Raw genomic sequence first — 13,812 nt, forward strand, 5'->3', positions numbered from 1 at the left:
AAAGTCACCGGCCACTAGAAATGCCGCTTCTGGCTAAGCGTTGTCTTGTTTGCTTATGGCCTTATAGAGTTGGTTGAGTGCGGTCTTCATTCCAGCATCGGTCTGTGGTGGTAAATAGACGGCTACGAATAATATAGATGAGAACTCTCTTGGTAGATAGTGTGGTCTACATTTTATCATAAGGTACTCTACCTCAGGCGAGCAATACCTCGAGACTTCTTTAATATTAGACATTGCGTACCAGCTGTTATTGACAAAAAGACACACACCCCCCACCCCTCGTCTTACCAGATGTAGCTTCTCTGTTCTGCCAGTGCATTGAAAATCTCTCCAGCTCTATATTATCCGTGTCGTTGTTCAGCCACGACTCGGTGAAACATAAGATATTACAGTTTTTAATATCCCGTTGGTAAGATAATCATAATTGTAGATTATCAGTTTTATTTTCCAATGGTCGCGTGTTAGCAAGTAGAATTGATGGCAGTGGGAGTTTACTCTCTATCCTATGGATTCTCAAAATACAGTCTGATCTTCGTCCTCCTTTCCTCCGTCTTTTCTCCATGCAAATGACGGGGATCTGGGCCTGTTCCTGGGAGGGCAGTTTCTCGTCGGACTCGTTAAAGGAAAAAGATTCTTCCAGTTTGTGCTGTCCAGAAGTTATTTCAGTCATAAGAGACGGTAGCAGCAACATTATGTACAAAATAAGTACAAAAATAAGTTACAAACAATGCAAAAAAACAAACAAAATAGCACAATTTGTGACGGGCATGTAACACGTCAGACATTCTCTTCGGCACCATCTTGACAATGCTTAACAAACCCTGAGAATTCCAAACAAGGACCAGAGGGGTTGGGAGACAGAATAGGCGTAGCCCCTCTTTAAAACCCTTTCTCAGCCCCTTAACCCCAAAGGCTGAAGTGGAACCTAACAATACTAGAAGTTGGGTTAGTCCCATTTCAAATGAGAACATTTAGGCAGTATCACAGTGGAGAAATTATTATAAAAACCCAGCAACGTACACTTTAAGCCCTAGCTCTCTCGAAGCCCCCAGTGAATATGTTTTTTTTTGTATCCAGTTGAGCCAGACTTGCATTGCATAAACACAGGAAATGACAGACTCAAACATCTGCAACATTTCGATATAGATCTCTGGGCTTTTAACCCCTTAATTGCTCCTGCTTCAATAAGCTACAGTTGGTTGTTTACTCCGAGTGTGCCTGCTCATCACAGCATGTAGGCAGTAGGAACAGGGAATGAGTTTAATCTGGATTCAGTGGCTATATAGGCTATTATGTCTGTGTTATGGAGACATTATAAATGATTGCATTCTTAAATGGTCATCATCAAAGGACTTGGTTAACTCAATCATTTGCATCTCCAGAGTGAAAGCAACATGCAGGGAGTTTAGATTACTACTTGTTATCAATATTTGCATCAATTACTGTCTTTGCATTGGCGACATTGTAAACTATTATGGTAATATTGTATTCAGATGCTTGACTTCTCCACGCATATATTATTCAAATAAGTTTTCTCTTGTTTTTTTCTACTCAATGTGGGAGTACAATGCTTTTCCTAGTCTACATCCCAAATAAATGCATTAATCCGAGCTGAAGCCAGCTGGTGGAGAGAGCCTATCTACAGGCTACCATTCCATGGAGGAAATGAAAGTGGGCATGATAAGGCGTCTTGGTTCTACTCCTAAAGGATTCACAGCGCTTTGTCCCCAGATGTGAATACGTTAATGTTAGTGGGCTAAACAGAACACGGATTTGATTTGTTATAGTCGACTGTGTGTGGATCACCGGGCTTTAGTGACAAAAAGTTGAGAAGGTTGACAGTAAAACAATAGTAGACATTATCTGCGCCTTGCGCAGCTTGGAGCAGTTAGTACAGCCGTGTGGCCAACAGTCCAGGTGCGCGTTTTGGAAATGGAGCGACACATTGAAACCTTTTCTCTTTGGAAGTTTATTCTTTTTCGTATCGGCACTCGATTATAGATGTAATGGGAATACAAACGGACATAGCAAGCCAACCATGAGTGTTGAGAAACATGGCTTGCGTTATCATTTTCCATGCGTAATGGGCAAATAACACCAGCTAGAAAGAAGCACCATATTTTACAGGTAAGAAACAATTACATTATTCTTCAAGAAAAACGTATTGTCCTCGATGGCCTTTTCTGTAATAAAATAACGATTATTTACATGGTTCTTTTTGAACCTTTATTTAAACAGATGTTTTTATCTATCGAATCCATTGACTGGGTAGTCTCATGGAGCTGCGCTCGTAGCAAATATCATTTCTATCCTTCTCACCACTTTGAGCTCTCAATTTTTCTTTTATTCTGGTGAATTCAACATTCCTTCCCATCGTTTCATCACAGGCTATTATTCATAGCTGTTTTAAACAATTTACCCTGCAGGCATTTTTTAAATGAAAATGGGAACATAGCTGCAAATATTCTATTGATCTGGTGTTTGTAGGTTTTACATACTGCACGTGCACATGCAGTGATTGATTGTATTATTGTTTATTGCATTACTGTGCAAATGATTCATTTTCTTGGAACTAGCGGTACCATTACACCGCCCACCCACACACTGCATACACGCGCCCGTCTAGAAGTTACTGACACGGCTCTCTCTCTCTCTCTCTCTCTCTCTCGCACTCACTCTCTAATCCAGACATTATGCAGCGTCTGGAACAACACCTCCCACTTCAACCTGGACTCATGGGTAGATGTAACCTAGTAAATGTAAATCCGAGACACTCCAATTAGAGTGATATGTTATGTTTCATATGGTATCATCCATTTTATATGATATGTTACGAATAACAATATGCTGTGGCTAATGTTAGCTAGGTGGATAATGCTAACGTTAGCTAGGCTAGATGTTAGGGGTTAAGGTTAGGGTTAAAGTTAGGAGTTAGGTTAAAGGTTTAGGGTTAGGGTTATGGGATTGGTTGACTTACTTCACCATCTGTCTTATGTAACCATACCAAACATATCATACTAGTTTAGCGTCACAGATGTACATTTACTATGTTACGTCTAGTCTATGAGACCAGGCTGCCCCTTTGATCACACCAATAATGCGCTGACCACAATCCTCCTCATCATCTCATCTGCTATGGCTGCAGTCAATAAATCATTTGCCAAAGCAGCAAGGGAATTTTTGATTATATGCCATTTTCCTTCAACATTTTGCGTTATCTGATCATTTAAACTCATGTCAAGTTTGACACATTACAATCTGAGAAGACCAGATTTGGTTTTCAACACTCAACAGACATATATATCTTCACTGACACCCTGACATATTATTGTCTGTTTTTCATCTATTCTGTTTTTATCTCTGACAGAATAGTCTTTTCACGTCCACGGATGTTTATGATTCTCATGGGCTGTCCTACTCTTATTACATTTCCTGTGTGTCCTTTTGCAAAAAAAGATGTGGCATTCAAGCAATGTTCCAAACACATCGTTAAAAAGAAGAAAAGAAAGTCAACAGGAACTGCACTCTCCGATTTATTGATATAATCCACCCCCTGCCGCCCACTGCTCCTCTCTCGCCTCATCCTGGTATTTAATGGTGAACTTTAGATAAGTCGACATCAAAAGGCTACACCACCCACACCTGCTTTCAGACCTAATGCTGGGGGGGGACGGGGGACTGGGTGGGGTGGGGGGGGGGGGGGGGGTTGGGGGTGGATACAGTCAGAGAAGTGGGTCATACAACTGTCATGCATCCGCCCAAGAGTCTCCTCTCTGTCTGCAATGGGAATAACACATTTTTGTAGATTCGAACATATGACATCTAGTATTTTCACCATGCAATCATGTGCAGTGACCATAAACTACTAAGGAAGTGCCTTGAGGGATCTACTCAGATGCAGGGTTGGGTAGGTTATTTTCTAAATGTAATCTGTTAGTTACTAGTTACCTGTCCAAAATTGTTATCAAATAAAGTCACTTTTGGATTACCCAAACTCGGTAAAGTAATCTGATTACCTTCCGTTTCTTTGAGATTACTTTCCCCTTAAGAGGCATTAGAGAAGACTAACATGTATGTTACCAATTGAACAACATCTATTGCAGGATCAATCAATGTTAAAGTTTACATAACTGGCCATATTTGGATGCTACATTTATGGATGTTAAAGTTATGTAGGCTTCTTCCAACCCATCGCTTTCTATTACATATAATAATATGATTAAATTATAACTTTACATTAAAAACAAGTCTATCAGAATTCCAGTCATTCCAATAAATGTTACACACCTTGATCTTCAAGAATAGGACTTGGAAATATGGAAGTATAGATTAGCTAAATTGTTTGAGCATAACCCCAAAACTAAGGACATATAGCCCTGCTAGCCCTACTCTGTTGTTTGTGATTTTGTTGTCATGGAGGACTGATTGGACTCATTGATTCCAGTTGAACAATAAATGCTGCCCTCATGGAATGGCATGCTTTGAGCAATACTGAGAAGTGCTATTTACATGTGAAAAATGAATGTCATATGCTGCATTTGCTATAGGCCTATTGTTAACCTTTTTGTTGGTGACACTTTGATATCTTGATAGTATGCAGCTGTTTAAAGGGCAAATCCACAGATGAAACAATAACAAAACGGTCACCCCGCCTCTGTTTTGGTAAAAAGCTGAGGGATGGGCCTGGAGAAATGTAACCACTTTCAGATTAATTCAAAAAGCTATGGATGCAAGGACTGACCATCCGTGATATAAAATGTTTTGTTTTAACCATGTTATGAGGCTATATAGTGTTTGTTTACATTTACAATGTTTACAATGAGCTTGTAATTTAACCCACAAATGCTGATGCTCCAGATACTCAACTAGTCTAAAGAAGGCCAGTTTTATTGCTTCTTTAATCAGAACAACAGTTTTCAGCTGTGCTAACATAATCGCAAAAGGGTTTTCTCATGATCAATTAGTCTTTTAAAATTATAAACTTGGATTAGCTAACACAACGTGCCATTGGAACACAAGAGTGATGGTTGCTGATAATGGGCCTCTGTACGCCTATGTAGATATTAAAAATCAGCCGTTTCCAGCTACAATAGCCATTTACAACATTAACAACGTCTACACTGTATTTATGATCAATTTGATGTTATTTTAATGGACAACAGATGTGCTTTTCTTTCAAAAACAAGGACATTTCTAAGTGACCCCAAACTTTTTAACAGTAGTCGGAAGTTTACATACACCTTAGCAAATAAATTTAAACTCAGTTTTTCAAAATTCCTGACATTTAATCCTAGTAAAAAATCCCTGTTTTAGGTCAATTAGGATTACCACTTTATTTTAAGAATGTGAAATGTCAGAATAATAGTAGAGAGAAGGATTTATTTCAGCTTTTATTTCTTTCATCACATTCCCAGTGGGTCAGACGTTAACATACACTCAATTAGAATTTGGTAGCATTGCCTTTAAAGTGTTTAACTTGGGTCTAACATTTTGGGTAGCCCATTTTGGGTAACAAGCTTCCCACAATAAGTTGGGTGAATTTTGGCCCATTCCTCCTGACAGAGCTGGTGTAACTGAGTCAGTTTTGTAGGCCTCCTTGCTCGCACACGCTTTTTCAAGCTTCCCCCTTTTTCCTCCAAACATAACGATGGTCATTATGGCCAAACAGTTATATTTTTGTTTCATCAGACAAGAGGACATTTCTCACAAACTACGCTCTTTGTCCCCATGTGCAGTTGCAAACCGTGCGAGCAAGGAGGCCTATAAACTTGACTCAGTTACACCAGCTCTGTCAGGAGGAATGGGACAAATTCATCTAACTGAAACGTTTGACTGAAACGTTTGACCAAAGTTAAACAATTTAAAGGCAATGCTACCAAATACTAATTGAGTGTATGTAAACTTCTGACCCACTGGGAATGTGATGAAAGAAATAAAAGCTGAAATAAATCATTCTCTCAACTATTATTCTGACATTTCACATTCTTAAAATAAAGTGGTGATCCTAACTGACCTAAGACAGGGAATTTTTACAAGGATTAAATGTCAGGAATTGTGAAAAACTGAGTTTAAATGTATTTTGCTAAAGTGTATGTAAACTTCCGACTTCAACTGTATAAATACAAAAATGGATGTAGCAACTACATATTGCCCCTTTAAGTCTATCAAAAGTGTGCAAAATTAACAGGTGTGCCTCCTTAAAAATGTATTTGTGCAATTTCTTTCCTTCTTAATGCATGTGTCCATTAGACCTAAGGATTTTCTTTTTTTACCAGCATGAATTAGATTGAGCAAAAAGCTCTACTTTTATTCCATAGGCTTGAATCCGCACTATGCAGCATTTGCAAGAGCACATTTTTCACTGGCGGTCGACTGGTTTCAAAAACAATGATTGATAGTTAGCTTAAGCTTCTTGAATTCAACCATTATTGGGTTGAAATACACATTTAGATTTGTGAACAGCCATCCACAACAACCACAATCCGTAAGGCACAAATAGCTAAATGAGAGAGCAGCAGTGTGATTCACATCAATGCGCTATGTAGATATCAATAATAAGTGATATCTGTATCGCCGTAGACTACACCACTGCTGTCATCCTTACCTCCAAGCGTTTATTCAAGTTGAATAATCTTTGGATGCCGACAGCAGCCGCACCATTGGAAGACATAGCTCGGACTGTAGCATACAAAAGCCTGTTCCTGCTCTTTTCCCGCGATCTATCAGGGCTCCCGAGTGGCGCAGCGGTCTAAGGCACTGCATCTCAGTGCTCGAGGCATCACTACAGACCCTGGTTCGATTTCAGGCTGTATCACAACCGGCCGTGATTGGGAGTCCCATAGGGCGGCGCACAATTGGCCAAAAGTGGTTAGGGTTTGGCCGGGGTAGGCCTTCATTGTAAATAAGAATTTGTTCTTAACTGACTTCCCTAGTTAAATAAAGGTTAAATCAAGTAATTTAAAAAACATTTGGTGTGTCATCATAGTGGTCTCTGACTTGTGGTCAGACTCGCTCAGGTGGTAAAAACATGGCTAAAAATTGTCAATGCTGATTTGAATATCATTGAGCATCCTTTCTGAATTTAAAAGTAATCATCTAGTTTTTCAAAAGTATCTGTAATCTGATAACAATATTTATGGTGGTAATGGACGGATTACAGTTACCGTTTTTTGCAATCCCTTACATGTAACGGATTACATTACAAAATGAACAGGTGTGCCATCTTAAAAGTTTATTTGCAATTTCTTTCCTTCTTAATGCGTTTGAGCCAATCGGTTGTGTTGTGACAAGGTAGGGGTGGTATACAGAAGATGTTTTTTTTAACCAAATAGGGCTAAGTCCATATTATGTCAAGAACAACTCAAATAAGCAAAGATAAATGACAGTCCATCATTACTTTAAGACATGAAGGCCAGTCAATATGGAACATTTCAAGAACTTTGAAAGTTTCTTCAAGTGCAGTCGCAAAAACATTCACGCACTATGATGAAACTGGCTCTCATGAGGACCGCCACAGGATTGGAAGACCCAGAGTTACCTCTGGTAACTGTAATGAACTTATCCTCTGCAGCAGTCTCAGAAATTGTAGCCCAAATAAATGCTTCATAGAGTTCAAATAACAGACACCTCAACATCAACTGTTCAGAGGAGACTGTGTGAATCAGGCCTTTATGGTCGAATTGCTGCAAAGAAACCACTACTAAAAGGACACCAATAATAAGAGGAGACTTGATTGGGCCAAGAAACACGAGCAATGGACATTAGGCCGGTGGAAATGTGTCCAAATTGGCGATTTTTGTTTCCAACCGCCGTGTCTTTGTGAGACGCGGTGTGGGTGAACGAATGATCTCCGCATGTGTATTTCCCACTGTAAAGGACTGAGGGAGGAGGTGTTATGGTGTGAAGGTGCTTTGCTGGTGACACCGTCTGTGATTTATTTAGAATTCAAGGCACACTTATCCAGCATGACTACCATAGCATTCTGCAGCGATACGCCATCCCATCTGGTTTGGGCTTAGTGGGACAGATGATCATTTGTTTTTCAACAGGACAATGACCCAACACACCTCCAGGCTGTGTAAGAGCTATTTGACCAAGGAGAGTGATGGAGTGCTGCATCAGATGACCTGGCCTCCACAGTCCCCAGACCTCAACCAAATTGAGATGGTTTGGGATGAGTCAGACCGCAGAGTGAAGGAAAAGCAGCTAACAAGTGCTCAGCATATGTGGGAACACCTTCAAGACTGCTGGAAAAGCATTCCAGGTGAAGCTGGTTGAGAGAATGCCAAGAGTGTGCAAAGCTGTCAGCAAGGCAAAGGGTGGATATTTGAAGAATATCGAAAATCAAATATAAAATATATTTTGATTTGTCTAACACTTTTTTGGTTACTACATTATTCCATGTGTGTTATTTCATAGTGTTGATGTCTTCACTAATATTCTACAATGTAGAAAATAGTAAAAATAAAGAACCTAAAACTTATGACCGGTAGTGTAAATATTCCCTATAGAGCGAGAGTGTGCTCCTCGGACACACTCTGGTGTGTAAACATGACAACCTGTCCACACTACAGTACCTCCTGTTGTTAGTGCTGACAGAGAGAGGATGTTGATGATTCCCTCCACCCACCTCTTGGTGAAGCACCATGTTACTGCACCTCTCCTGCCTTCAACCTGGTTGTTGGTACTTTTGAAGGGGTTTTATTGGATACACTGAATGAGATGACCGTTCCTAAAAAGATAACATATTTCTCCCATAAGTTGATTGTCACGGTCCATTGGCAAATGTTGAAATATGATTGTGTATGGTAGTCAGTACGGTTGAGTACTGAGTAGTACTGACCAGTGCTGCTTGTGTTAGCTGAGGCTCTACTTTACTGTAAAATATTTCAAGGTCCCTTGTGAGTCATCTCCATTGATAGACTGCCATAACTATTTCTATACTTTTTAATTTAAGATCCGTTTAACATCATAGGGACTAAGTAACGGCCTCTTATATTTCTTTAAACCCTACTAGGAAATGAGATGTTCCTCCTGAGATGACAAATAGATGGAGTAATTTGGAAAAGAGAATCTGTGCGTGCTTGTCTGTGGTGTGTGTGAGAGAAAGCGAGACAGAGTGACAGATTTAATTACTTAAAAATCCTACAATGTGATTTTCTGGATTTTTGTTTTAGATTCCATCTCTCACAGTTGAAGTGTACCTATGATAAAAATGACAGACCTCTACATGCTTTGTAAGTAGGAAAACCTGCAAAATCGGCAGTGTATCAAATACTTGTTCTCCCCACAGTATAAGAGAGAGATACAAACAGCTGGAGCGGAAAAGGCAGGGGGCATGTGTAAATGTAAAGTGCTATATCACAGCTAAATCTGGATTCATTCGCTCACAAACATAATGCAATTTGCCATTTCAATCATCATTTTGGCTTCCAAAAAAGTCCTCCTTTCGTTTAGCGAGGAAAAACAAAGAGGGCAAACACCAGATACCAGATGAATTGTTGCCTACGGGCTGTGACTAGAATTAATATTAGAACATAATTGTCATCATTCTTAATTACCAAAGCAAGCTAATGCTTTCTGCAGATGCTGTTCCCAGCTTGATGACGCCCCCCAAAGGTTAAGGTTGCTCTGCCTCCCACCATGGGAATACCAGGAGGACAGTGCCAGCAACTAGAGAAGAGACATCAGTAAACAATACCAGATGCGTCTCACTTCCCTTCTCTGTTTGTCTTTACAGGGCCGTGGACAGCGGTAGTGATGATTTCAGCTGGTGGAGTGATTACGGGTCACCTTGCTGCACTGAAGAGGCAGGACTCGGCCCGCTCCCAACACCACCTGCCCATCCAGTCCCCAGCCCCAGGAGAGGCCCAGGAGAAGAGGAGGGCCAAGCGCAAACCCAGGGCCGACGTAGTGGTGGTCAGGGGAAAGATCCGCCTCTACTCTGCCTCTGGGTTCTTCCTCATCCTGGGTGTATTGATCCTGCTGATTGGCATCGCCATGGCCGTGCTGGGCTACTGGCCACACAGAGAGGACCTCGCAGCGGCCAACGCCAAACTATCCACCAACGACACTAGGGTGACCCGGGAGGAAAGCGGTACACTGGCCCAGTTCTTTGAGCAGCACCTGCACTCTGAGAAGATGAAGATGCTTGGCCCCTTCACCATGGGTATCGGTATCTTCATCTTCATCTGTGCCAATGCCATCCTGCACGAAAACAGGGACCGGGAGACCAAGGTGATCCACATGAGAGACATGTACTCCACCGTCATCGACATCCACAGCCTGAGGATCAAAGAGCACAAGTACATGAACGGGGCCTACTCAGGCTCTTGTAGGGAGCATGAGGTCTGGACCTATGAGAACCAGTGTGCCTCCAAGCTTGCTGCTAACACCCTGCTAGGGTTCCCCGGCATGGGGAACAATGTAAGGGTGTCTCGCAGGGCCAGCTCTACGGAGGACGAGGAGGGTCTTCTCAACGAGGCCAAAGGGGGGCATGGTCTCCTGCCTTCATTCTACAGAGAGCGCTCTGGCTCCATCTTTGGTCTGCAGCATGAGGGCAGCCGCCACAGGGACGAGAAGAGCAGCTTCCCCAAGAGATGCCAGACCAGGTCAATCGTCTCGTCCTCGATCAGCGCTTTCACCTTGCCCGTTATCAAGCTCAACAACTGTGTGATTGACGAGCCTGACATGGACAACATCACAGAGGACCTGGAGCACATTAGTGTTAGATCCCGACCCCCCTCTGTGGAGTCCCTGGCTGTGCCTGTCCCGGCAGACATTGCCAAAGCCTACAAACCTCCCGACGTCATGCTCCTCAGGAGTAACTCAGCCACAGAGTCCCACTCCTTCTCGTCCTCTCATAGCTCTCTGTCCCCAGGCTCTGCCAGTGGGAGGTACCTGTCCCCCGGGACTGCCCGCAAGGACTTCGGCTCCAACAATTCCCTCCACATGCTGTCTTCTCACTCCAAGTCTCTGGACCTGGATCGAAGGCCCACCACCCTAACAGTGAAGCCAGAGCAAAGGAAACATCCCAGCTGGCCCCGGCTGGACCGCAGCAACAGTAAAGGCTACATGAAGCTGGAGAACAAGGAGGATCCTATGGACAGACTGCAGCTGCCCCAGGTAGCAGTCAAACAGGATTACACCAAGAAAGAGAAACTGCTCATGATCTCCAGGTCTCACAATAACCTCAGCTTTGAACACGATAAGCAGTTCATGAGCAACACTATGAAACGAGGGAGCTCTGAGACCAGGTTTTAAATGGAACTCTTACAAAACCTGGTCTCAGACGTGTTTGTGCTGTCTTGCCAACTCCTATGGTCATTTCCACCTGACGAGGACCATATGAGTTGGCAAGAAAGCACAAACACATCTGGTTCCAGGCTATATGAAGCCCACTACTTGGACCTAAATCTAACAATGTGTTTGTTTGTGTGACAAGATCATTCTGCAATACAATTCTAGCTGTTCACTGTCAGTGTTGCTTAGTAAATTGTAAGTGTGATCACATGTCGTTTTGGGATGGAGCTCTCAGGTAGTCCGTCTGTTTGCAGTCTAAAGAAAGAGTGGCTGTGTTACGTGTGTGAGCTGTTTGCAGCACAAATCAATTCATACATTTTTTCAAATTCGGTTCAAAGTGAACTTAGAAGTACAGAAACCTACACCATTAACTTGTGGTTTTTCTTGTCACGTTTCTATAATCTGTGTGTTGTTGCAACACGCTGTACTTTTTGTTCAAACTGGTCAGTGTACGTACAAGAGTTGTTTAGATATTTTGCTATGGAGCTTTTAATAATGTATTGTTCTCAACACACATTGCTATTTTTTTTAAAGAAAAAGGCGTAAAATGTACCATTTACAAATTTCTCCGAATAAAATTAAGCTTTTCAATGAGTAACATTTGTCTTTAATGATAGCATATACTATTTTGCTCTCCACCGCCTTGGAAATGTGCTATGTATTCACAGAAAAGTATGTAACCTTGCCTTAGTGGATGTATTTTAAACACAAAGATAGAATCAATACTATAAACAGTACAGAGTATTTCTGTAGTTGCTTTCATCTCATGAATTCTGAAAGTGAATGAACTGAGAAATTCTCCTAACATTTGCTTTCTCGCCCCACAAACTTTGAATCTGTTGAGAAGGGAAAATCTTTTATCTTTGGCAAGGAAGTAAATAGCATTCCCATGTTGAATAATAGGAGATCTGGGAGTATCGAATTGGGAGCTGCCAGAGTAGAGAGGAGTCTCATAAGATGGTTCCATCTGGAGGGGGAGTGAACCAAGATGTTTGCGACTTCCAGGAAGCCTGATATTTAAACAAGGATTGCATATTGTCAATACGAACAGGAGAAACTGTGCCATGTGCATGTTCAGGATCTGATATATTTTCCATGTTTTCTTAAGCTGAAATGTCTATCTGACTGCAATTAGAAAGACATTGGATTTAATATTTTTGTGTCCCCTATTTATTATCTGTAAGAGGTGGTATTTTGTAAAACAGCAATCAATGAAACATTGGATGTCTGGGTGCAAGTCTATTTTGGACAGGTGGAGTGGCGTGAATTCCAATCCGCCTCTCATATTCTTCAAAAATACAGCCTCTGCCTTGCCGATTTGGTCTGTTATTGCTATGCTCTCTTAGCATGGGTAGACTATTCACAATACACTGCTCAAAAAAATAAAGGGAACACTTAAACAACACAATGTAACTCCAAGTAAATCACACTTCTGTGAAATCAAACTGTCCACTTCGGAAGCAACACTGATTGACAATAATTTTCACATGCTGTTGTGCAAATGGAATAGACAAAAGGTGGAAATTATAGGCAATTAGCAAGACACCCCCCAAAACAGGAGTGATTCTGCAGGTGGTGACCACAGACCACTTCTCAGTTCCTATGCTTCCTGGCTGATGTCTTGGTCACTTTTGAATGCTGGCGGTGCTCTCACTCTAGTGGTAGCATGAGACGGAGTCTACAACCCACACAAGTGGCTCAGGTAGTGCAGTTCATCCAGGATGGCACATCAATGCGAACTGTGGCAAAAAGGTTTGCTGTGTCTGTCAGCGTAGTGTCCAGAGCATGCAGGCGCTAACAGGAGACAGGCCAGTACATCAGGAGACGTGGAGGAGGCCGTAGGAGGGCAACAACCCAGCAGCAGGACCGCTACCTCCGCCTTTGTGCAAGGAGGTGCACTGCCAGCGCCCTGCAAAATGACCTCCAGCAGGTCATAAATGCGCAATACCACCTGCAGAATCACTCCTGTTTTGGGGGGTGTCTTGCTTATTGCCTATAATTTCCACCTTTTGTCTATTCCATTTGCACAACAGCATGTGAAATTTATTGTCAATCAGTGTTGCTTCCTAAGTGGACAGTTTGATTTCACAGAAGTGTGATTGACTTGGAGTTACATTGTGTTGTTTAAGTGTTCCCTTTATTTTTTTGAGCAGTGTATATCATCTCCCATAAGCCACTTCTAAAATTATAAGGTAATATCATCCCACTGAGCACACACTGTTCAAATCAACATAGTTTCATTGAAATTAGGTGGAAACAATGTTGAACCAACGTGGAATAGACATTGAATTGACATCTGTGCCCAGTGGGATATAGATGAAGCACTGACTAATCCTCTGATGTTCTTAAGTAGTGAATGTTACTTCATGCAAAGTAGTAAAGAGTATCTTTTGCTTTGATTTTGTACACTTTTAGAGAATATCGTGGCATATATAGGCTACTGTCCACACATCAAAGCAAATAACATTGCGGCTTCGAACAACAATCAACAAACCAAAAAAGCCAATATCT

At 41.7% G+C, this 13,812-nt stretch overlaps 1 protein-coding gene across 1 annotated transcript; it reads left to right on the top strand.

The window, feature by feature from the left end:
• The first annotated feature begins 1,183 nt into the window (after nt 1-1,183).
• On the top strand, nt 1,184-11,895 carry LOC129825042 (transmembrane protein 200A-like). The gene is made up of 2 exons (XM_055884732.1): nt 1,184-2,127; nt 9,740-11,895. Exon 2 carries the CDS (start codon nt 9,760-9,762, stop codon nt 11,260-11,262), a length of 1,503 nt encoding a protein of 500 aa, XP_055740707.1. The 5' UTR covers nt 1,184-2,127; nt 9,740-9,759; the 3' UTR covers nt 11,263-11,895.
• Nucleotides 11,896-13,812: the final 1,917 nt, after the last annotated feature.

This window comes from Salvelinus fontinalis, chromosome 27 (assembly GCF_029448725.1).
Source record: "Salvelinus fontinalis isolate EN_2023a chromosome 27, ASM2944872v1, whole genome shotgun sequence".
Classification (NCBI taxonomy): domain Eukaryota; kingdom Metazoa; phylum Chordata; class Actinopteri; order Salmoniformes; family Salmonidae; genus Salvelinus; species Salvelinus fontinalis.

Bases quoted from the DNA above. Each gene is read 5' to 3' on its own strand.
- LOC129825042 (XM_055884732.1), top strand. From the start codon at position 9,760: ATGATTTCAGCTGGTGGAGTGATTACGGGTCACCTTGCTGCACTGAAG.